The sequence below is a fragment of the Tubulanus polymorphus genome, chromosome 1 (genome assembly GCF_964204645.1).
Source record: "Tubulanus polymorphus chromosome 1, tnTubPoly1.2, whole genome shotgun sequence".
In the NCBI taxonomy this organism is placed as follows: Eukaryota; Metazoa; Nemertea; class Palaeonemertea; order Tubulaniformes; family Tubulanidae; genus Tubulanus; species Tubulanus polymorphus.
The window spans coordinates 5,755,007-5,777,727 of record NC_134025.1 but is presented as its reverse complement, the minus strand read 5'-3'; the positions used below and the strand labels follow the sequence as shown (position 1 = coordinate 5,777,727).

General features: G+C 37.6%; 1 protein-coding gene across 6 annotated transcripts in view; it reads right to left on the bottom strand.

Moving 5' to 3' along the window:
- The window catches only part of LOC141912918 (uncharacterized), a 41,143-nt gene extending 19,549 nt beyond the window's left edge, over positions 1 to 21,594 (bottom strand). For 3 of the 6 annotated variants that reach the window (XM_074804359.1, XM_074804351.1, XM_074804367.1), the window contains exons 1-12: positions 21,537 to 21,594; positions 14,627 to 14,716; positions 14,117 to 14,185; positions 12,872 to 12,959; positions 12,680 to 12,769; positions 11,179 to 12,318; positions 8,288 to 8,595; positions 5,080 to 5,237; positions 4,704 to 4,760; positions 2,960 to 4,623; positions 2,687 to 2,833; positions 1,515 to 2,600 (exon numbers count right to left, since the gene is read on the bottom strand). In XM_074804359.1, the coding sequence (XP_074660460.1) occupies positions 1,515 to 2,600; positions 2,687 to 2,833; positions 2,960 to 4,623; positions 4,704 to 4,760; positions 5,080 to 5,237; positions 8,288 to 8,595; positions 11,179 to 12,318; positions 12,680 to 12,769; positions 12,872 to 12,959; positions 14,117 to 14,185; positions 14,627 to 14,716; positions 21,537 to 21,573 (4,934 nt within the window). In that variant the 5' untranslated portion in view covers positions 21,574 to 21,594. Of the gene's footprint in view, positions 1 to 1,514; positions 2,601 to 2,686; positions 2,834 to 2,959; positions 4,624 to 4,703; positions 4,761 to 5,079; positions 5,238 to 6,993; positions 7,198 to 8,287; positions 8,596 to 8,794; positions 8,936 to 11,178; positions 12,319 to 12,679; positions 12,770 to 12,871; positions 12,960 to 13,169; positions 13,213 to 14,116; positions 14,186 to 14,626; positions 14,717 to 21,536 lie in introns of those variants that run through there. The other 3 variants (XM_074804375.1, XM_074804383.1, XM_074804390.1) reach the window with 3 other exon arrangements.
- Between the last annotated feature and the right edge of the window lie 1,127 nt (positions 21,595 to 22,721).

Here is a 22,721-nt window from a genome sequence, read left to right as displayed (position 1 = left end):
GAATTTTCTATTTTAGTAACTATACCACAAAAATAGCGCCCCCTCACGCACTATCCATCCAGGAATCCTTGTCTGTCCCGTTCCAACACACCCAATGATATATCCTCAATAGATCGCAGTAGTATATTCATGGCAGATGAACGCAAACCAGTCTCCCGCATGTGCATTATACACCTAGTCTAGGGTTTGTTATGGTTTTTACATCACAAGCACGCCGAAAAGCAAGTTTATATTATATCGCTGCGTGCCAAAAGAAATAGTACTGATGCATTGCATAACAGTTTTCCCTCCCCAGGCTTTGATAATACGAGGAGCATCAGGGACCCAACTATGAAATCTAAACTCAGGGCGTTATATTTTAAATGAATGCTCTGAAAAATAAGAACATTGAAATCTTTAGTCGACGCATAGCTGTCAATGTAACTGTTATTTATAAGAAGACACCCCTGGTCAGAGTTATCAAAAACACTACCCATTATTCTCCTCGCGAGCTACCTGTTGCTTCTACGCAGTGTTTAAAACATGCATCATATGTAACTAGAACCTGCGTGGCATATTTCTGGCATCACTCGGTTATTTCTCTTCCTCTATCTATGTATTAACCCTCAACAATGCAATCAGTTGTAACGATAACATCTCTCATTGTTGCCGCACTGATGCCGACTGTATCGCAACCATATCCAGTTTCATCTGTGGTAGGCCATGAATTTTATTCGATTTTAAAAATCCAGCGATGATATACGAGCGTGATTCTTCCATCGAGAATTATGGCAGTGCGTACAATAAGCTTCTAGTCTAAAACAATACGCAAAGACTACAGCGAAAAAGGTGCTACGGAAACTGAATGGAGCTGATCTACTTGCGACCTCTATGCAGAAATAGAATCAAAAAATTAATACTATGGCGTGAATCGATCGCAAAATGAAAGAATAATCAGCGAATATGTCGAACCTCTGAATGAGAAAGAGAAGTCGATTGAAGCCTCGACAAAGAAATGAAAGTAAACGCCTCGATAAGATGATAAGACTAAACATGTTGACTAGAAAAAGAAATACGAGACAGCCATGCGCTGATGATACTGTAATAAACATACATTCATGCAGGTTTCACAAAAAACGATAGACTTAATAATATGAATTCTAATAGAGCAATTGAAATGTTGTTTAGTATATCTGTAGACAGGTGGAAGCACTAATCTGGTATATAGTTCACCACAGTTCACAGATAGAGCTAAATCATGTAAAACTTTAGTCATAATCCAGAACAGTGGAACTAAGTCCTATAGTTTAAAGCAAATTCATTTAGTAGTTGAAATTAGAGATTTCCAAATGATTATATGGCTGATTTATCTATGATGAATAACGCAACTGGGCCAGTGTTATAGGCTGATATCAACTTTTACCCGCAAGCTAACTCAATTCACTTTGAATTGAGCTCCTGAGTTTAAGTTAATACAAGTCTTTAATACCGGGCCACCGATATTACTAAAACATCGATTGATTTTACATTCTTACCTGGACGCTTCATCTTCTGCTGCATCGGCCGCCATATCATCAATTGAAGATTGTTTACTGGTCTCTGCGAGGGATGGACGTCTCTCGCCTGAGTCCGGCACATCTTTATTCGATGCGTGAGAAACTTCTTCGTACGTGATCGGTTGAGTGAGCGATCGTTCTCGTTTGGCTTTATTGATTATTCGTTTAGCTCCAATTTTACGCGTGGAAGGTCCAGCCTCTGCCTCTCTCTTCTTTCTTTCTAATTCCAGGAACAAGGAAGCTTTTTCCATTACACTCAACTGAGTGACTTCATCTGAATGTTTTGCTTCTTCTTCAGTCATTTTTCTTATATCCGTCACGTCGTCCGAAGGGCTCTCTGCGCGATGAGAAGAAATCTCCTCATTTTTTTCCATCATCTGCGACTGTAAGTTAGCTTTCCGTCGTTTTTCTCGTTTGCGTTTGTTCTCGATTGCCGCTTGTTTTTCGTCGGCTTTCGCGGCCATCCATTCTTCCTGCGCTTGTTCATCTTCTCTCAGCGTCCAATCAAAAAGCTGATTGAATTCTTTATCAAGTTCATCCATGTCGACTTTCGAAAACGGTACACGCAACATTTTATTCAGATCTGGAGTACCTGGAGTAACAGGTTGTTCTTTTTCCGGTGCAGGTGGTGGTGGCGACACTGGTTTTTTAATTCTAATACTATCAGTTTCTGGAATGGAATCGAGTTCCTCTAATGTGATTGGCTGCGTCTGGTAACGCGGCGATTTCCGGTTTCGGCGATGTTTTGATTTCACTGACACGTGCTGAGGATATTCCGGCTTTTTTCCCGGGGACAGCGACTTTTTTCGAAGCGTTTCCAGTCGTTCCAGTTCGAAAAATATATTTCTTTTCGAGTGCGACTGAATGAGATCTCTGAAGACAGTTACACTGCCTAAACTATCAGCAGCTTCAATTTCAGCATCAGTCACAGGTTGCGTGTTTCTTCTCCAATCTTCTCGAACTTTTCTCGATCGTTTTTTCGCTTCAGCGATGTCGGCGAGGCGAGACAGAAGTTCTGCGTCGGATAAATTCGGAGTTTCTTCGCTTAACCTTCGAGCTGTCACCCTTCAATTGAAAGTAAAAGAGCCAATATATATACATATACAATGCAAATAACTTATCAAGTAATTTATTCCTTACAAATTACAAACCTCATTTGAAGAAGAGTGGGAGAAAGTGCACCGGAATCTGTAGAAGACGGAAGCTCATCTCCTTGAGTTTGCATATGGGATATTCTCTCAGCAACACTCATACTGCGTGGTCGGCTGCCTGGAGATTCTTCCTGCTCTTCTAACTGCCTATTTGATAGTAAATTCAATAATTCAATTATTCAATGTTAAGTAAATGGATAAAACGGTCAACAAATAATAGTTTCTCAATCATTTAATGGGAATTCTTTTAATGGGAATTCTTAGTGAAAATACCTAGTTCTGGCAATTTCCTCAGCAGCTGAAATCTTCTCATCCTCTTCATCTTCAGGTGAAGACTCTTTGCCCCGACGTTGTAGGAACACTTTCGCTAGTTCGGGATCCATGAATGTTCCAGTCGTATGTGACCTTTTATACTTTCTTGGCGATTTCGGCTTTGCACCGGAATCAACCGACTCCTCGGTGGTTGAACGTTTTTTCGGAGAGCCTATCAAATCGATATCACAGCTAGTTCTTCGTGGGAAAGCGGTTGACAATTGTGTCTGGTTAACAGACAAATCCATTTCAAACGACTCCGTATGTTTCAGAATCGACTTCGTTTCGGAACTAAGTGGGGAAGACTTTTTCAATATAGAATGTTTACTCGCGGGTTCTGTTGTCGAAGAATCGTCCTCTTCCTCTTTATTTTTCAAAATTGGATGAATATTCAATTGGAATTCTTCGGTGGACTCATCTTTAGATTTCTTCTTCAAAATTGAAATCGGGCGTTCTTCCGATTGCGACGGCGAAACCATGCCATCCGATTCTCGACGTTTCAAAATTGAACGTCCTTCCTCCGAACCTCGGCGACTTCGTGAAGGAGAAACGTAATCATCAATTTCCACGGAGTCGCGTTTTTTGAGAATAGACCGTACATCTTCTCCTGAACTACGTCTACTCCTAGGTGGAGTTACCGTAAAATCGACATCCTCAGCGTCTCGCTTTTTCAATATCGATACTGGTTCGGTAATGTCAATAGAATCACGTTTCTTCAATATGGGTCTCGGTTCCTCCCCAGAACTGTGACGACTCTTGACCGGTGATCCAGCTCCGGTGCTCTCAACAGAATCTTTACTTTTTAAAATTGAAACTGTTTTTTCATCATCTTCTTCTGATGATTTATGTCTTAGGATGGAAGTCGTGGGAACTTGTGGGATTTCTGGCTCAGTGTGTTTAAGTATTGAATGAGGCATGTCGGTGCTGCTTTCTCCTTTTTCGCAACCATGAATTCTCAATATTGACACAGGTTCAGGTTCAGCCGATGAGTCTGGTTTTTCATTATCAGCAAGAACTATCCCAGATTTTGAAACAAACACAAGTTCTTTGGCCGCAACAGCATCTTTAATACAGTCACCACTATCAGAGGTTTCCTTCGTAGTATCAACTTTATCAATCTTTTCCGGCTGTGAATTACCATTCATGTACTCTTCGATATTCTTACTACGACGATTTAAAAAGGTTTGAAGTTGTTCATCGGGCTCGTCTGATTTTGGCGATGGTGTTTTGTCCTTAAAACTTTGAGCACGGCCAACTGATTTTGCAGAGACAGGTGACGCGCTTGAAACAGATTCCTCTTCGCTTCTCATTGAAGAAATACTACTTACGAATTCAGTTGGTCGATTGGCAAGCTTCTTGTCATTTTCATCCTTCTTATCGATTTTACTGCTGGCTATGGTAATGTCGTGAGTTACACGTAAAGGTGAACAAGCATCACGAATTGGCGATTTTGACGATTCTCTATCTTTACGAGGGCTCAGAAGGGATCGACGCGACGGCATCGCGGATTCTGTCTCCGTTGTATTGGTACTAGAGAGGTGTTTAGAAACTACTTCAGAACCAGTCGTGTATTTCTTAATTTGCTTTTGAATGAGATCTTCCTTTGTTTCAGTTTTTTCAAGTTCCTATAAATTAAAAGTGAGACTGCTATAAGAATTGATTACTGGTACACACATTTTAGTGGTTCACTCGATATGCTATTCACCTGACTGACTGCTGCTGCTGCCATCTTTTCATCTTCGTCGACTACGGCATCTAATTTCTGAATCAAAAACAAAGACCAGTCAGACACACGAAACAACATATGAATAATCCTAGACGACCCAGGGTGGCCACTTTTGTTTGATTTGCTTTTTCCTTGAATAATTCCTGGTATGAACATTGTTTTCCCTGACTTCACTTGACTCAAATCAAACATGTAAAACGTGGATGGAAACCGTTTGATCATATGCGAAATCTATCTCAACAAAATTCCCTGATTTCCAAGAATGAGCGCCACCCTGCTACCATTCGCCATCAGATGAAAGTACAGTGCAGTAATGAAATATTGAAGAACAGCTGAATCAAATATATTCATTCACCTTGGTTTTATCATTAGTATTTTCTTGAAGAGCTGTATGTAATTCTTCGCTAGTTACGGGAGTAGTTTTTGTGATGGGAGAACGGCGCCTGCGACGTGGTCCAGTTGATTCCTCAACAACTGGTGATGGAGATGACTCTACTACATGACTCTCATTATCTGTAAATACATAAGCAGTATAAATATATAAAATCATATACCGGTGATATCTCACTGAAATCACAAACATATGGTGGGTTTTCATAAATCAAGTTCGCAGACCATCATTTGCAACATGTGGCCACAAATCACTTTATCATTTGCTAAGAATCGAAAAGTCGCACATCAATTAAATGTGCAAAGGCTAAAATCGATTATCAGAGATCACTTCCTCGAAAATTGTCTCATACCCAGTACATGGTCATGGAAGTGGTATGTAAACTGGTCACTCGGCGCGAGTCAACAACTGGGCATATCAGTATCTAATATAGTTCAGCAAATAAACTATAAATCACTTATCATTGTCTTAATAATAAATAATAGCACACAATAAGATATTATGTCTCTGCTTAAAGTTTACTCTAAACCCACATATCACTTTTCGCAAAAACAACAAACTATCACCCCCACTCCATAAATTTGCTTACTTTCAGCTGGTTGTGCGTTTCGACTGGCTTTCTGATTAAATGGACAGAAATGACAGCACGAAAACAAGGCACGATAAAATCTCGACATGGCTGATCCGTATTACTTATACATCAAATCCTCGACGAGCATTTCCTAAAACTATCCTAAAATGGGACGATCCCAAATAAGTATCCTTTTTTCCCAACAAGAAGTAAAGTGTCTATCCACAACTTGTTCGTAAATATGAAGATTGTGACGCATAATGTACTTTGTCGCATTCTCTGAGGGAAAAATGTATTACATACGGCTTTTGTTTTAACAGCCATCACAATCTAATCATAACGAGTCCTGCCATTTATTCACATAAATATTTCCGGTATAGAAGACAACATTCACTCTTAATGACTAACATTCCAAAAGAGGACATGGGATGTAATATCTATGTAAAGTACATATCAGGTTTTAACTGAACAACATGATATCAAACATCACTATTTCAAATGCCCTTTTTTCAGTATACGTAGCTTGAGCTCTCTATAGTTATAGAGATTCATATCCAACAAAACTGTAAGCTCTGTATGGTGTTTCAATTATTCCTCCCAAAGAAAATGGGTGATTGAGAAAAGTTTCAGTAAATTCCTCCTATTCTTGCACTGAAATGTATCCTAACTACATTTTACATGTCATATATAGACATATAGACTGACAAATAATACCGGAGATAAAATACATAGAAATTTTATATCATTATTATGACGCATATAAAGCGCATTTGAATTAATATATACCGTAGCATCTGGCATACGCGGATTTAAAAAAAAAATCAAAAATCTATTCGAATAATTGGAAATTCGTAAATCAATAAGAAGACTTAATGAAGCCTTTATAATGGGTTAATGAGGCCTAAATAATGAATACGTGCTAAGGCATAAAGCGAACTTACGGTAATATATTGATGCTGAATTTCACTAAAACGGACCATTTAACATAAATCTACTTAATGAAGAAATCACTTCAAAATCTCCGAATAACAGGTCCACGAGATTGATATAGAGATTAAGAACAACTGGGATTTATAAAGCTCAATAGAGCATGACACGGGTAATTATTATCGATCTATTGATGCTAAATTTCATCATCATTTGCATGACTGAATAAACACAAGATAATTAATTGATTCCGTGAGATTCATTACAGTTGATGAGATTCCTGTTCAAGAAATCACTGATCACCTTGAAAAAGTTCGATATAAGGCTATATACAATTTACTGGTAGAGATGACTTATACCATCAGTGATTGAAGCCTTACCTAAAAACCAGTCAATTTTTAATTGTTCAGCAGTTCCTTGCCTCAGCAACAGATAGAAATGACTATCCATAGCTTCTTAATAGCTCACTTTTCTTAAAACAGAGATCCTGATTCAGTTTTAGAAACTTATTCTTGACCATCAAGAATTTCTAAATAGCAGATTAATCGTTCTTTGATCATCTCTCCCTCCGAAACAGAAATTCGTGTGCGATCGCGAATACAACAAGTCAAATGAATTATTGGCTTTTTAGACAAACAAAGAAGTAAATAATGGCTCAAATTATCAAGTAAATGAAATCAAACATTATCAGAAAAGGTTTTGCTATATTTTTTAGGTTAAACACATTAACTGTTTACTACTTTCAAGTACAGGAATTCAATGCCAGTGATTTCCAGGTACATGCAGTAATAAAAATGTTATCAGTTACCAATATCTAAAAATATGCTAAAGTCTTTTTCATGTAGACCCCCAAATATGGAAACAAATATTTGAAAATCAAACAGGATATATCAAATTCAGCAATTGTTCGTTGATTATATCTGACACTTACAAAATTTATACCGAGCAGGATATTAGAATCCTGATGCGAGATCCATTCCGCAGTACTGTATCCGTATTGAATATGACAAGGTTCAGCTCATTCGATTCAATCAATGTTATACCATAAAACTAAGCATTGTACTATACGCGCATGCTATACAGAGATTGCCCGTGTTATAATGTATAATTCTGAGACAAATACAATAACCGATCAGAATGATATCGCATAATCCTACATTACCTCATACCTGTATGTCATTAACACAAGGAAAGCGATGAAAGTATGATCAACACAGTCGCCTGAATGACGTGTGAACCACACCCGAACATTGTCACTACTATACCTGGATAGTCAGCTACATTCCTAACTAGAGTTAACCTTCAGGCCACATAGCTATAAGTCACTGTTACACATCGGCTTGCGAGGAAATGAGTACGCCGGTGGGATGTATTACCTTATCAAAATTTCATTCGTGATTGAAACCATTTGAGATGAAACACAATGATATGGTATTGAAGAATTGCGATGGCATGCAAAATATTGATAAAATCATTCGAGCTGGTTACCGGTGGTATCTATAATATATCCAGGACTTAAAATCTGGTCCACTTGTTTTAACCCTTTCACTGCATATACACCATATGGTAGTGTATAAATCGGTGATGCACTAAAGCGGTATACCTGTTATACAGCGCACTTGGGTTGAAATTTTTTTTTGAAATTTTCAAATTATCTGTTTTTTTGTTATATACCTGGGTCAGTTGATGAGTTTAAGTTGGATTTTCGTAACAACGCCTTATGTTGTCGTCGGTCGGCCCTCGATTGCATTCTTGCCTCGAGAACGGCGAGGTCGGCGGCGATATCGTCGGCGGTCTTACGACGTTCCTGATAGCTGAGATTATCCGGGTCGCGTTCGCGAGTGATGTATCGTCGTCGTGACGATGCCTTCGACGACGCGACCGATGAAGAAGAATCGCGTCGATCATTCGCATTTCCATCGATGGCGTCTGCCGCAGATGCAGAGGGAGAAGACGGTGATATCACAGCTGGCTTTTCAGTGCTGAAATATTTAAAAAAGTGACAAATTAACAATGAAATCGTGTTGTAGTCGGACTAGAAAACTAGCTACCGGTAGGCCTAAAACAGTTAAAAGCATTGCTCATCATTGGAGAATGTGCCTAGTACTTCAATCAGAAACTATGCCCCAACAAGACTTCTTAGTGACAAATCGTCATCGGAAGAATGTGCCTAGAATTTACTTATTGATGTTTGTCTCCGGCTCATTGAAATAATGCCGTCGAAACTTCAAGAACAAGATGAGCAGCGAAAGAAATCCGAGAATGATAATAAGCCACGACGGCAGGTCCGTGAGAGCCATCGCGCTGGTTTAATATCCGCATAGATCAGAATTCATATCGCATACCGTAATGAATCTTATCAATAGCATTTGAAAAAAAAAATCATTCTACTTCCTCATTGTTGAAAATTAACATTAAACTCGTTCTATATATGTATTGTATATAGAACTATTGAATATTCTATAAAAAAAATTAATTGAAGTTCGTTAGAATACATTATATTGAAAAAATATATGTACACATTAACACTTGAAGTTATATGTAATGTTTATCAAGTACCTATCGTGGCAAAGAGATGAGAGAACCATCTTTCACAGCACTCAAAAACAATGATAAAACAGTATGTGCTGGTTGTGCAGATTGTGCCCCTTTCATTCAGACTCACACTAACCGAATAAGAATTCCACGTATATGAGCTGGATTTCTCCTAAACTTCTTTTTAGTATCGATGACTTACGCTTAAAAGATATGGCGTTATATGACCCTAAATACTCATAAGTTCTAACTATTTCTAAGTTCAAACTTTACCGAGACAGTGATTAATCAATGGTGGTAGATTTCTACGAATTAGCTGCGTAAATCGTTACATCACGCCATCGGATTTTTTACAAGCCAGGTATTTGATAAATTGCATGTCTGGATGGGCAGTTTGTACCAAATCTTCCGGCATGCCAATATAATTTTATAGCATCATCATCATCATACGGACAACCTGCTATTACAACAAACATATATCACCATTTCCCATTTATGATCTACCGAGAAGCTCTTTATTCTCAGACCAACAACAACGCTTCATTTTGCGAGAAGATTAAAGGAAAGAGGAGAGAATCCCACAATGATAATAAAAAGTCCGAAAATGAAACTTTGAGATAGTAGTTTATTCAACGTTTCGACTATATCCTAATAGTCATCTTCAGGAATAATGAGATACTACAGAAATTATGAGATATATATACAATCCAGAGACAAAGAGACTAATTCAAGTAATCAGAGATGATACAAACTAAAGGAAAATTAACGTAGAAACAGTTACACGCTAAAATAGATTAAAGGGAAGCAAACTAAGGGGTGATTATAAACAACAATAGTGAGTATAAATATAAATGAAACTTAAAGTCAGTAGTAAAAAGAAAGACAAACTAAGGGGCACTTAAATTAAAACAAAGGTGAATACAAGTTAAGTCAGAGACGAAATTGATGAGAGAACAAATAACAAATAATCAAAGGGGAAATCAAGTGTTGAGTTTAACCAGTTTACAGAGGAATTTTGATATAAGTTTATTATGGGGTGAAAACCTTTGTTTTAATTTAAGTGCCCCTTAGTTTGTCTTTCTTTTTACTACTGACTTTAAGTTTCATTTATATTTATACTCACTATTGTTGTTTATAATCACCCCTTAGTTTGCTTCCCTTTAATCTATTTTAGCGTGTAACTGTTTCTACGTTAATTTTCCTTTAGTTTGTATCATCTCTGATTACTTGAATTAGTCTCTTTGTCTCTGGATTGTATATATATCTCATAATTTCTGTAGTATCTCATTATTCCTGAAGATGACTATTAGGATATAGTCGAAACGTTGAATAAACTACTATCTCAAAGTTTCATTTTCGGACTTTTTATTATCATTGTGGGATTCTCTCCTCATCGCGTCAACACGGATATTGTGTTTTACCTATCGTGAGATTAAAGGAAAACGTGGCTGATTACTCGTCTACGGAGATCAGTAAATAGGAGAACATGAACACGCGATTAACTGCAGACGAAAACTTTAGATTAATGGATCTGCTATCATCTCACATCAATAGATAAACAGCTCACATTTCAACATATGAACTTTTTGCCCGGCACTGTTTTTGAGATTAAAACTGCATGCAAGAACATATATCATACATTCTTCCGTACCAAAAATCATATGTCCTTATTCACGGATATAAGACAAGTTCATGATTTGGTTTCAACTATTTTTACCCCTCTAAGTTGAATAAATCTCTAAAATAAAACTGAAGTAGGTAGATCATCTGCAGGTGGGTATTTTTATACCACTCAGTCTGGGGCAAACAGGTGAATCATGGGTAGCTGCAGATAGATACAATGTATTTCATCTATGATAACAATAACTCCAGACATTTGAAGTTAATATATGATGAACATATGGGCATTTCTCGAAGATGTTATACATAAATCTATTAGTCATAAGTAAGTAGCAGCTTTTCGATCACTGACCTGAAGCCTCATTATCTAGCTAGACGTTTCAATACTGTAGTGAATAGCGAATACATACCCATCAAATAGCTTCTTTACCGGACCATCGATGGAGTGACGAGGTGACAAGGAAGCCGCCTCGAGTGATCTCGGCGATGACAGAGCAGCGGGTGAATGAGGCGATGACGTTTTGCCCTCCTCATCGGGGACGGTTAATGAAATATAGTCGCTATGTTTAGGACTCATTAAATCTTCGATGATCACAGATTCGGTCGGCTGCTGAGCGTCGTTTTCGATACTCGCAAGATCTAATTTATGAAGCGATTTGTCCTCGCCGCCGAGAGAAAGTTTATATTGCGACACCTGGTCCGGGTAACTAGACGAATCGCTACTCGATTGATCTTTTCCGCGTTCGCCGTATTTATCGGCCATTTTCGATGCCATCTCTTTTCGACGCTCTTCTTTATATTTCTTAATTCTCTCGGCTCTCGCTTCTTTCGTTTGAACATTGTCTCCGTTTATCTGCACATTCTCCTTTTCTTTTTCTCTTTCCTTCTCCTTTTCCTTTTTCTCTTCTTCCTCTTTCAGCAATTGTAAATCCTTTTTTATATTATCGCGAATGGCTCGTAAACTCGCGATGTCGGTCGTCTGCGAACGAGAGCCGTACTTATTCGCCCTCGAGCGGGGACTGTAACTGGCGTCTTCCGAGTCTAAGTGAGATCGAATACGCGCGCGGGTCGCCGTGCGATTACTTTCCAGACGCGAACGAGGAGACGATGACCGTCCAGCAGCAGAATCCGCCTCGTCGATTTTGCGCGCGCGTTGTAACGGCGCCCGGTGCGAAGTTAAATCCTCCGATTGATACGATCGACCGCTCTTCGACAGGTAATCTCGCCGGTCAAGCGAAGTCGACGGAGAGCTACGAAAAGCGTCGCGACTGCCGCCACCAGATGGCGAGCTCGTATAACGACTGCTCGAATATTCCGAATATTTTCTCAACGGCGACGATGAAGATAGATCGCTATAGTTACGTGCTGATGATGACGGCGATGATAATACTGATTCGGAATATTTCCGACTTGGTGATGATATTGTCGTCGAGTAGCGAGATGGTGATGAATATTTATCATCGTACCGGTTCCTCGTGTTGGTTATAGTAGCTGTGTGTCGCGTACTACTGTACGGAGATGAGTAGACATCTAAGCCATTGTTATCGGTCCTAAAAATCATAGAAATTAAATTCAAAATTGGCTTTAATTATGGACCTAACCAGAGGCGGATCTAGGAAATTTGGAAGGTGGGTGTCCATAATAAAAGAGGCATTTCTTGGATAAAGCAGCTGTGTAAAAAGGGCATAGATGATTGCCAAATTTGCAGGTTTTGACAATCTCAGTCTTGACAAAAAGATCAACCTCAATGGGAGGCAGGGGTCAGGACCCCGAGCAACCCCCTAAATCGGCATCTGCTACCCCATGGTTTTGGACTAAAATTAGGGTAAGATAGCTGTGAGAATATATTCTTAATTTGCAAGAGCGGAAAAGAGTTTTGGTCTCAATCATGTTTCAAGAGCAGTGTATTACCTTCTGGAGGAAGAATATCTTGAAGGTGAATACTCAGTAGCAGTTGACGACGATGATAAAGATCGACTGGCAGATTTACCAACATCATACCTGTAACATAGATTCAAATGATAAGACAAAAACAGGGACTTAACCAGTCCTACTGGTAATATCATTTTGTCAGAGTTTGGAGTACGGATGACTTCAACTGACCTTGAAGGGGACGAATACTTGGACATGCTGTAGTCGTAGCTACTAGATCTTGGTGCATAGTTACTAACACTGCTATCAAAACTTGACCCTAAAAAATTTCAAAATGTAATATAAGGAATGTATGAATTTTTTCCATATCAAGTTAAAATAATGCTGGTATTATTGAGTCGCTTTTCTAATGCTAACACGACCATACAATAGTACTATATGCAAGACAAACTTTCCATATGCATATCATAAATTCCTTCAATGTTTTAACAATACCTTCAGCGATATCATATATCCTAGAAACTGTTACCTTTCGCATGTTTCACCTAGCAAACTAACACCTCCAGTGCATGAGTAACAAGTCAAACATGGAATATCTCAATTTTCGAAAGGGTAAACAAAAATGTTGATGACCTTATGATGACAAGTTTATGTCAATATCAGTGAATCATAATTGTTAGAGATAGGACGATTCTCAAATGAGTTTGTCTAGTTGTTCATGCAAGAACACATAAAAATGTGTACAAGTTCTTACGAATAATTAATAATGCATTATTTGGGTAAAAATAAGATTCAGCACTAATACCAGTGGATATATCCAGACTGCAGACTAAATGGCTTTACTCACGAGTGCTAATGTTATCCGTTTTCTGTAGCCTAGGAGCTAATGTTTTGTGGTCTGAATATATTCCATACTCTGCTGTGTACGTATACGAGTATTTATGTTCGATATCATCAGACAAGTCTCGCAATTGGAGACATTAGAAGCATGATAACTAGTCATCCATGATTGTTTAATAGATAGAATGAATATATATCAAAATGACATTTCGTTAACGCATCAATGGTCATAGATGGACCGGCGCATATATCAATTAGAAATAACTGACCATTTGATGAGATAAGTGACCTAATTCTAGACACGCTTCATTGAGCAATCTTAATACGCAGCCATAAATATCACTGGCAATGAAATATTCTTCATTTTTGATCATCTGAAAATGTTGTTTCTCAGTAGAATGCGATGCAAGGTCACACTTCACACTTCGAGTCAACAGCATAGCATTAGTGAGATAAATGTAACTCCTGAGGATTGGAGCCCATCACACATTACACATTTACATAGCAAACTAATCAAAAAGATATAACATCCGTTCCATGCACTGTTATCTTTTATATTAGTGTACTATATCTATAGCAGACGTTTAACTTTCAAGTTTTAACTCATTGAAACAGCTATTATTCATTTATACTTGCCTTTAGTCTTATTATCAACGACCGTTACATTTCCATTTTTCTCATCTTCTTGGTCACTTTTCTCTTTGTCTGTTAGCAAATGTTAGAAAGCATACATACTTAGGGACTTCTGTATTAATATTTGTATTATCATTAATGAGTGACACACACTTTTTCACACCATGCAATTATCATCGGAGGGTATAATCATTTATTAGCCTTTAAAGTCAAGGGGGACTTTTCACTCATGTCACATTAGAATTCCACTATTATCTGCCTGCCTATTACAGCTCGACAGTTGTATATATATTCCAATTAATTTTAACGACCAATTACACGGCAATCAGGAACTTAGAACTGACTAATATATGGGAATAATATTGTATCAAATTAGTCAAACGATGATTTACTAGACATGCGTGTTAAAAAATAAGAATTTACTTCTGAAATTAATATTCATATAAATCCACAAAAATCAAGAGGGCAGTGGGTATGGAATCAATTAACGAGAAAGATGTTTTTCTACATTACCTAGTGAGCGTTTATTCTGTCTGGGAAGGCTTGCACTTGAGTGTGAAGAAAGATCTTCAGTTGCGGATCGCGATATATATCGTCGTCGGCCTGAAACCATACAGAAACAATTTGACGTTGATTAACAAATAATCATCAAATCATAACAATCTCCACGAAATCAGCGCCGAAGAAATTGAAACCTACTCCGCAATCGTTTTGAACGCGATTAATATCGGCATAAAAATTCAGAACATTTGAGGAAATAATCAGTTTCAACAATCGCGCAACACGGCTGAAGTATCCTTAATGATACGTCGGATAACTGCGCGAAATTCTTATAACATTATACGCGTACAATCATAATTTCCTCAGAACTGAACGGCAAACAGCATCTCATCAGAGAGGAGCATGCGTTACTTCTATACTTAAAACTAACAAGCCGATAGGTTTCGTGCTTTTTTAAGTCTGGTCTTATGTTCAGCAAATGAAAGACTTTCTAAACCATCTGTTCACGTACACTCATACTAGTTTTCAGTATTATGGCAGTTAAGTCAACGTGGTTATTACATTAAGAAACCTGTCTAAGCAAAGACTTCAATATTCATATGAATGAAAACAACAATTGATCGAGTGAAAGATTGATATCTGTAATTACAGTTCAGCGTGCAAAAACGTTTTTTTTCTTCAAAAAAAGCAAATAACATTCCTACGGAGTACTTGAGCAAAAATGGCTGGACATAAAACGTTCTCTTTGAATATTCTAGAAGCCTGCATTTACAATAAAACTAGTGAGGTTTTGTCGGTAATGCAAAAAGCATTCATTTCAAGAGAAAAAAACAAACCCATTTTGCTATAGGCTATTGAAACTTGAGAAATGGTTACAAAGGATTTCAAAGGTAAGACAACATCTTACAGTAATCAAATAAAAACCTTGTTTAATATAATTCATGAAATGAGAAAAAACCATTCTGCTGGATTCTAATTGATTTGTTTTTGACACGCCCGGGAGGTAAAATCTTCTTCATGATTATCAGAGACATTTAGAAATCATGTCAATGCTCGGAGGTTTATCGCTGCGCTTTAAGACTAGTTGCGTCATTACTGTCAAAGACAACATGCCTTTCCACATACTGATAAGACGAAGACCTTGTGATTTATATGCAGCTCTCAAAGGAGTGGTTTTACACGTGAATAATACAATCAATCGTTTCCAAACCCTTGATCTACGTTCATTTCCGCGTTCCGTCTTTTTTTTTCGACGTAAATTTCTCATCACATTTCACCCGTACGAGAGATAGACAACTTAGTTTTTGATCGATGGCAAAAGTGCATGACTGAATGAACAGATGAAATGGAATCTCATTCCCGTGTAAGAGATACGTTTGATGGAGTTTGACGAAGTCCTATGTATAAAATCTATCGGTCTGTCATCAAGCGTCTCTAATAACAAATATCCGGCGCACACCAAAGGATCTAAATTCAGTTTCCTGAAAAAGTAACAAAACAGGTTCAAAAGTACCAGCAAGCACTTGTCTACAAAAAGGACTTCAGGTCACAATGGAGCAAATCTTCATTACTGTCATCCGAGATCTGATTTGTCTGTAAAATCCAATAAAGCGGTAATGAAGGGCTTAATATTGCCTCAGCAAACATTCTTATAAATTCTAACTTCGGCATTGACACTCTGATGAACTTGCTCATATCAGCGACAAACCAAGGAACAACACAGCTTCTTCATCGGTACCTCTACACGATCGCACAACTGTTCACACGGGTGCCAAATGGGCCTGTGCCCGGCTGACCGTAAGCGTTGGACCAGGCCCGAGCCAAATCTTAGCATGGGTCATATCATTGCATTTTGCTTTTGTTAAGTACTGAGTTTGTGGTTTAAGTGTGAGCGCGCTCTCAAATTAGGCACAGGCCAAATTTCCGCGCCAATTTGGTCCGGATCAAATTGTCTCCATAAGATTACGGCTATTGCTTATTATTATCATCTACAATCTGATCTTTGTGAAGGAAAAATCAAACCTTTGAACTATTTTATATAATCACAGCTCTTCGACAAAACGTTGCTTCACAGGCTGCTGGGTTCGTAATGTAACAGAAAACTGACCATTAACAAGAGAGCATGTACTGTTTTATTTGAGATGCAGTTTACCTGAATAATGATTGCAAAGAACGAATGTATCGAACGTGGTCGCGTGACAATCTGTTGACTTAATAACGACTTGTTCAAACAGTGAATTCCATTACAATAACGGAATCAAACTGACGTGTACGGAAATCAGTTCAGTAAATAACATATCAGCCCTTAAATCATCAATTTAGAGGACAAACATTACCCGAGAAAACTTCCTACGGTATACCCGCCATGCGATCAATCATAAATTACAAAATATTGGAGCTGCGACTTACTCGAACAACCTCATTGAAAATTACCTATTCCTTATAAAAACAGAAGCAACATCTGGATTTGGCACCGAAACAATAAAGCAGCGCTTCCAGGCAAACCGGTCGTAAGCTCACAAATTGCTACGCAATATTCTCAGAAAACGTTCAATAAAATCACTGAATGAAATATACCCCGTACAATACTGATAATTGATTCATTGATTTGACGTTTGTCTTGTCGGAATGCTTAATTTCATTTGCTGAATTCCTGAACAAAATGACTTAGCGCGAATCAATGCCGACATCGAACAATATCTTCAATATATACCGGTACGGAATCGGACAAGAACCCTCAACATTTTGAAAATAGATTTCTGGGAATGAATCCTGGTAGACTCTCGCATTTGTCTCTGTATTAACATACAAATTTGAAAATGCCCCATGGAACCGGGCCTGATCTAGCAAAACATTATTCACCATGATATTTTCCCCAGGAGAAGTGTGTGAAAAAGTATCACATACAATAATTTGACAGTTATTGATGATTCTGTACGAACACAAGAACCACCAACAACTGTATAATTTCATCACCCGCTATAGACAAATCCACACAGCATATTTTGTCAAAAACCGATGCAACAAAAACCGATGAATCCCAAGATGGGATATCCGTATAGAGTGGCTGGTACGAAAACTCTTGACGAATGCAATATTTCACTCTACTTACTCGAAGGGATAACAACTGCAGTGCCCACTCAATGCTTTATGTATGTATTGAGACCAGTCACAACGAGGTATGAAGTGAAATATCGATCTCGGTCGTAACACGTATGTGATAAAAGCTAATCAACAGTTCTCCAACAAGATTGCATTGCATAGCTAGGCCTATATGATTTCAGTAACGACTAGGAAATAGTACTACATCGTTTGAAATACAGTGAAAGTATTGAAATAACATGTTGTTCAGGCACGACACTTTGTCATTTCATTTTCAATATATATATATATATATATATATATATATATATATATATATATATATATATATATATATATATATATATATATATATATATATATATATATATATATATATATATATATATATATATATATATATATATTCATTATTGAAATTGAATTCAATTAATTAAGTGCAGTCATTTTTTTCATAGTTGTTTTTGTTTTTCCTCCTTAATGCGGAACAACTGTCCTACGGAGCGGTACCGGTAATGATGATGGTGATGAATGACTGATCGGTGCATTCAATCAGAAATCGAGTTTCTGGTCCATTACATCTTCATTTCGGTTTATCAGAAAGCAAAATACAAGGATTACTAGATTTATACAGCTGATGGCTGGATGGATAGAGATAGGAAGACGTTAGTAGAATGTATAGCAAAATTGATGGATGGCCATCGATGACAACAACTTTTACTTCAAGAAAAAGACATCGGGCCATGTCAGAATCTCGAGTACACAGAGGAGGTAAACTTGCAGAGAATAACTGATGAATTGAACATGCCAGGTTAGAGATATCAGTTCAGCGAGTTAAGAAATAGTTATCCACCTAGTAGACAATCTTTCATACATGGTTTTTGTCAATCTCAAAATACAGAATCCGTTTAATTCGGATCATTTGGGAGTGACAAGATTCATCTGTTTACAGGAAATCCAGAGTAAAACTTATTTCCTTTTACATAGATGAACAAATCGACTGCAAATATTGTCCGGATTAGACAGAAATTTGGATTAAGCCGACCCCGATTAAGCGGGTTTGACTGTATATGAGATCAATACTTATATTACAATTCAATTTAATCTTTATTGCACCGTAATACATGAACTTTATCAGCCAAATATTCAGACTAAAGATTTGGATGTATTTGAGTAAGAAGTGTGTCTAGTGCCTATACATTAGAATCATAAAGATTAAAAGAGGAATCTCTCGTCTCTTCATGATAATTCAAGAGACGCAACAGTTCCTGTGAACCCCTTTCAAACAACTGATGTCGCAGCTTCGTAAATATTTCCTCGTCAAACACATTTCTGTCTAAGTGGCGAACCCAACGATCAATTTCTTCCCAAAGCCAGCAATAATTACGCACTAATGGCTGGTTACAGGAGATCGACCACCGATGTAACACTTCTTCAAGTTCTATAATAATCGGTAATCACGTTTCCGCTGATGAACATGGAATGAGTTTTCAAACATTATTGACAGGTGAAGTTATGAATAAGGATCGTATACATCCAGTATAATTTTGACCAAGAGGTAACAAACAGTGATTCACTATCGAAAAGATTAAAAGTCACTAACAATCAGATTGTCTATAGTACTCCATTTAATTTGCTTTCAATTGGACTAATAATAGAACTATCAGTATGTGTTGCGGGTAAACCTCTATTGATTGCATATTTCCTTCTTTTTCGATTTGTCACAAACATAAATCACGTTCAGATAGTGATTACTGGTAACAATATTCTCAGTTTGATCACGTGCGTGTCCCGTCAAATTCCCAGCCGTCTATTCATTGTGTACGTATCGATAAGCCGAGGACACGGAAATATCGACGTTGTTTTCACCAGGAACCTATATTTCATGATATCGTTAAAAGATAATTGAGAATATGTGCTAAGGAATAAGGACGCGATTTTACTAATCAAACGCAGAATCCATTCTCCAGAATATCACAAAGACACGTACAGAATTAATGCTATGATATCTCAATCGCAAGTCAGAGGCTGAATTATATCTATAATAGGAATAGGAATCGGATATGAAGCTATCAATAACGTTACCATCAAGAAGCAGTGAATGAAGAGGATAAACATGTATGGCGGCTTATCCATCCGAAAAGCCAGGAACCTTTCTTTTCCTAGACGGATTTAACAAAGAGGAAATCCTGAAAATCATCGTCACATCAATCATGAATTCATAATCCAAGAGCAAAATTGTGCAACACAACCAAAAACATTGCCTGTGAGATATTTCACATACCAACAGGGTTATCATGTGCCTCAACTTTGGTAATCATTCTGATTTATTCAGGCTTGACGTATTCTAATAAGAAATCAATCTGCTTATCCATATGATCATCGAAATGGCTCTAATTCACGGCAGTAAATTACGATTTCATGGTTTCCCTAGTACCAATGACTCCCGGCGGGATACTGGTACGTATCCGGCATTGCATAACTCAAACACTTACAACATCAATATGGATTCAACATCACCACTGATACTCCAACAGTCACATTTGAAAGCGGAAATTATTTATGAAGACCAACGTCCTAATGGTCAATTTATCAAGCCTATAAAGACCAATACCACTCTACATAGCGGCCATAAAAACAAGCGCAAAAACACTAGGTGTTTCTTTGTATCATTATCGATCAACTAAAATCGGGCCTACTTTGGAGGATCTCTCCTTGGCCTACTCGTAGAATACTCGCTATTTCCAGAGACTGCCCCTGAATATCAGGTACGACTGGCAATAATCAGCTGGAGATAATAAACAAAGACTCGAAGAAGAAAGAGTTAACAGATTTCAATGAACAAATCATCACCGATGCTCGGGGAGTTAGAAAGCTCACTGGCGGAGTTAAAATGATTACTCTGTCTCTCAGATACGATCTTTTCGAAACACATCATTTTCGCGCAGTAACTGAAGCATTACAAGATAAACACTGCATGTTTTCCTCAGACTCGTCTACTCCCACATAGTGAAATTGTAATACAATCACAATTTACAAGTAATCACTAATTAAAGATACTTATATATTTACCTTGCCATCTGTATGCTAAAGTATACACAGACATATCAACCATGTGTATTCCAGCCAGCTACTTATCATGAGACTTTACCCTTCTAGGAATATATATATATCGGTTTATTAGATTATTCTAATTTCAAACTGAAGAGAGTTTCATCTAATCATTCGCAAATCCCTTAGTAAATTACAACATTTCGTGAAATGAAATGAGGCAGCAAAGGCAGATATCTAAGCCAGTTGAAAACTGTACTGATATATCTTAGTACTGGAACTCTGCATGTATGTACACATAGATTATGAGTACAAGAAAAAACGATCTGCCAGACCACGTCTAAAAAGACGAAAAATTTAACAATAATATCAACGTGCATAGATTCAATGTCTAAAATTAGACAGTTTTATGCAAAACGAGTACGGCACTTAACGATTAAAAAAGACACTGACAACATGAACAAACTAAACTGGCTATTGAAACGTAATGTGAATAGGTGCTCGAGAATGACACAAACTTTTGAAAGACCTCCCGCTCCAATAGAAAATAGAGAGGTCTATCTTGAAAAAAACAGTCCGAATTAAACCGATCGAGACACGCGTTGAAAAAAAGATTAATGACAACATCGATATAATAAAACTGAAACCTAGATTTCACCACCGAAGAATAGATTGTAAAATTACCGAAGAAAAATGTCATCAATCTTATATCGCAATGACGAACATGTAGAGCGTTTATTAGTTCGAGAAAATACGAAATGAGTATTACCTGACCACCGATAACAAAATCCGTATACCATACTCATAGTGACGCGGAATACTGTGTCGTTATTAAAACCAACGTTTAATTAACGACTGAACTGTAAAAAGGTCGTACGTCCCTTAATAGTTACGATTGTCATGTCAACACTATCCGGTGACCATGAATGAGCGATTCAGCCGGCGTTGAAGAGACTCGACGCTGCGATGTTCAAATCAGCGAACCGGCTGCAGTAAGTTAGATACAGCGGCGATTCGGTCGACGACGATCTGCAGCTACCGAATACACGTGACACGTGCAAAACTATTACGACAATTCGTCGCGTATGGAACTCGACGATATTTTGAGTCGTAAATTCCGTCGTAAAGCGTCGTTATAACCGACGAATCACGTATTTATAACGAATTCAATTCGCACGTGTGGCTTCGGGAAATTAAAGCGAATAGTAATAACGTTCTTAGATCAGAGAGCGCTGTCAACAACACAACGAATATCGTATTTATTATCATCTGAACGAACATCGGAAATGACACAACTGAGAAAAGAAATGATCAAAGAAGATTATTACAATTTTCACAATATACATACGTACCGTGCATTAAATTCTTTTCATTAGTTATTAAGCTGACCACTGCCCTGTAAATGTCAAAGTTCATTCCCAAATAGCCTAAAGAATGAACTTTCCACTAAGCGGAATGAATTCAAATTTGATCATCCGAGCAATTTGATCCGGCAAAGACAATCTATCAAACCTTGCAGTTTCAAAGATTATTCCGAGATCAAACCCAGAGACAGCAAATGTGAAAGACAATCTTACCAGTAAATGCGATATACATAATTCCTTAGTAATCACCACAAGCCTTCCATGGTACGAAACGAAATCATTCTAATAAGGTCCCTAAAGGTTCAGAATATATATATATACCACGTTGAACAATGGAGATCCTGGTTAAAACATTTTTAGCGCTTTAGCTCCTAGAAAGCATCAAAAATAACGCTTGCACTACGAAACCTGCTGCTGCTGCCTTCAGTCATTTCGAATACCGGTAGATAGTACAAAATACCTCCATTGCGTCTAGAAACTATGCTATAAGTGCCGAGATATGACGGGAATTAATCAGAATCTTCGACCATGATATAATATGTATATACAAGTGAAAGTGTAGCTGAAATGATTGCAATGACCTTCATCAA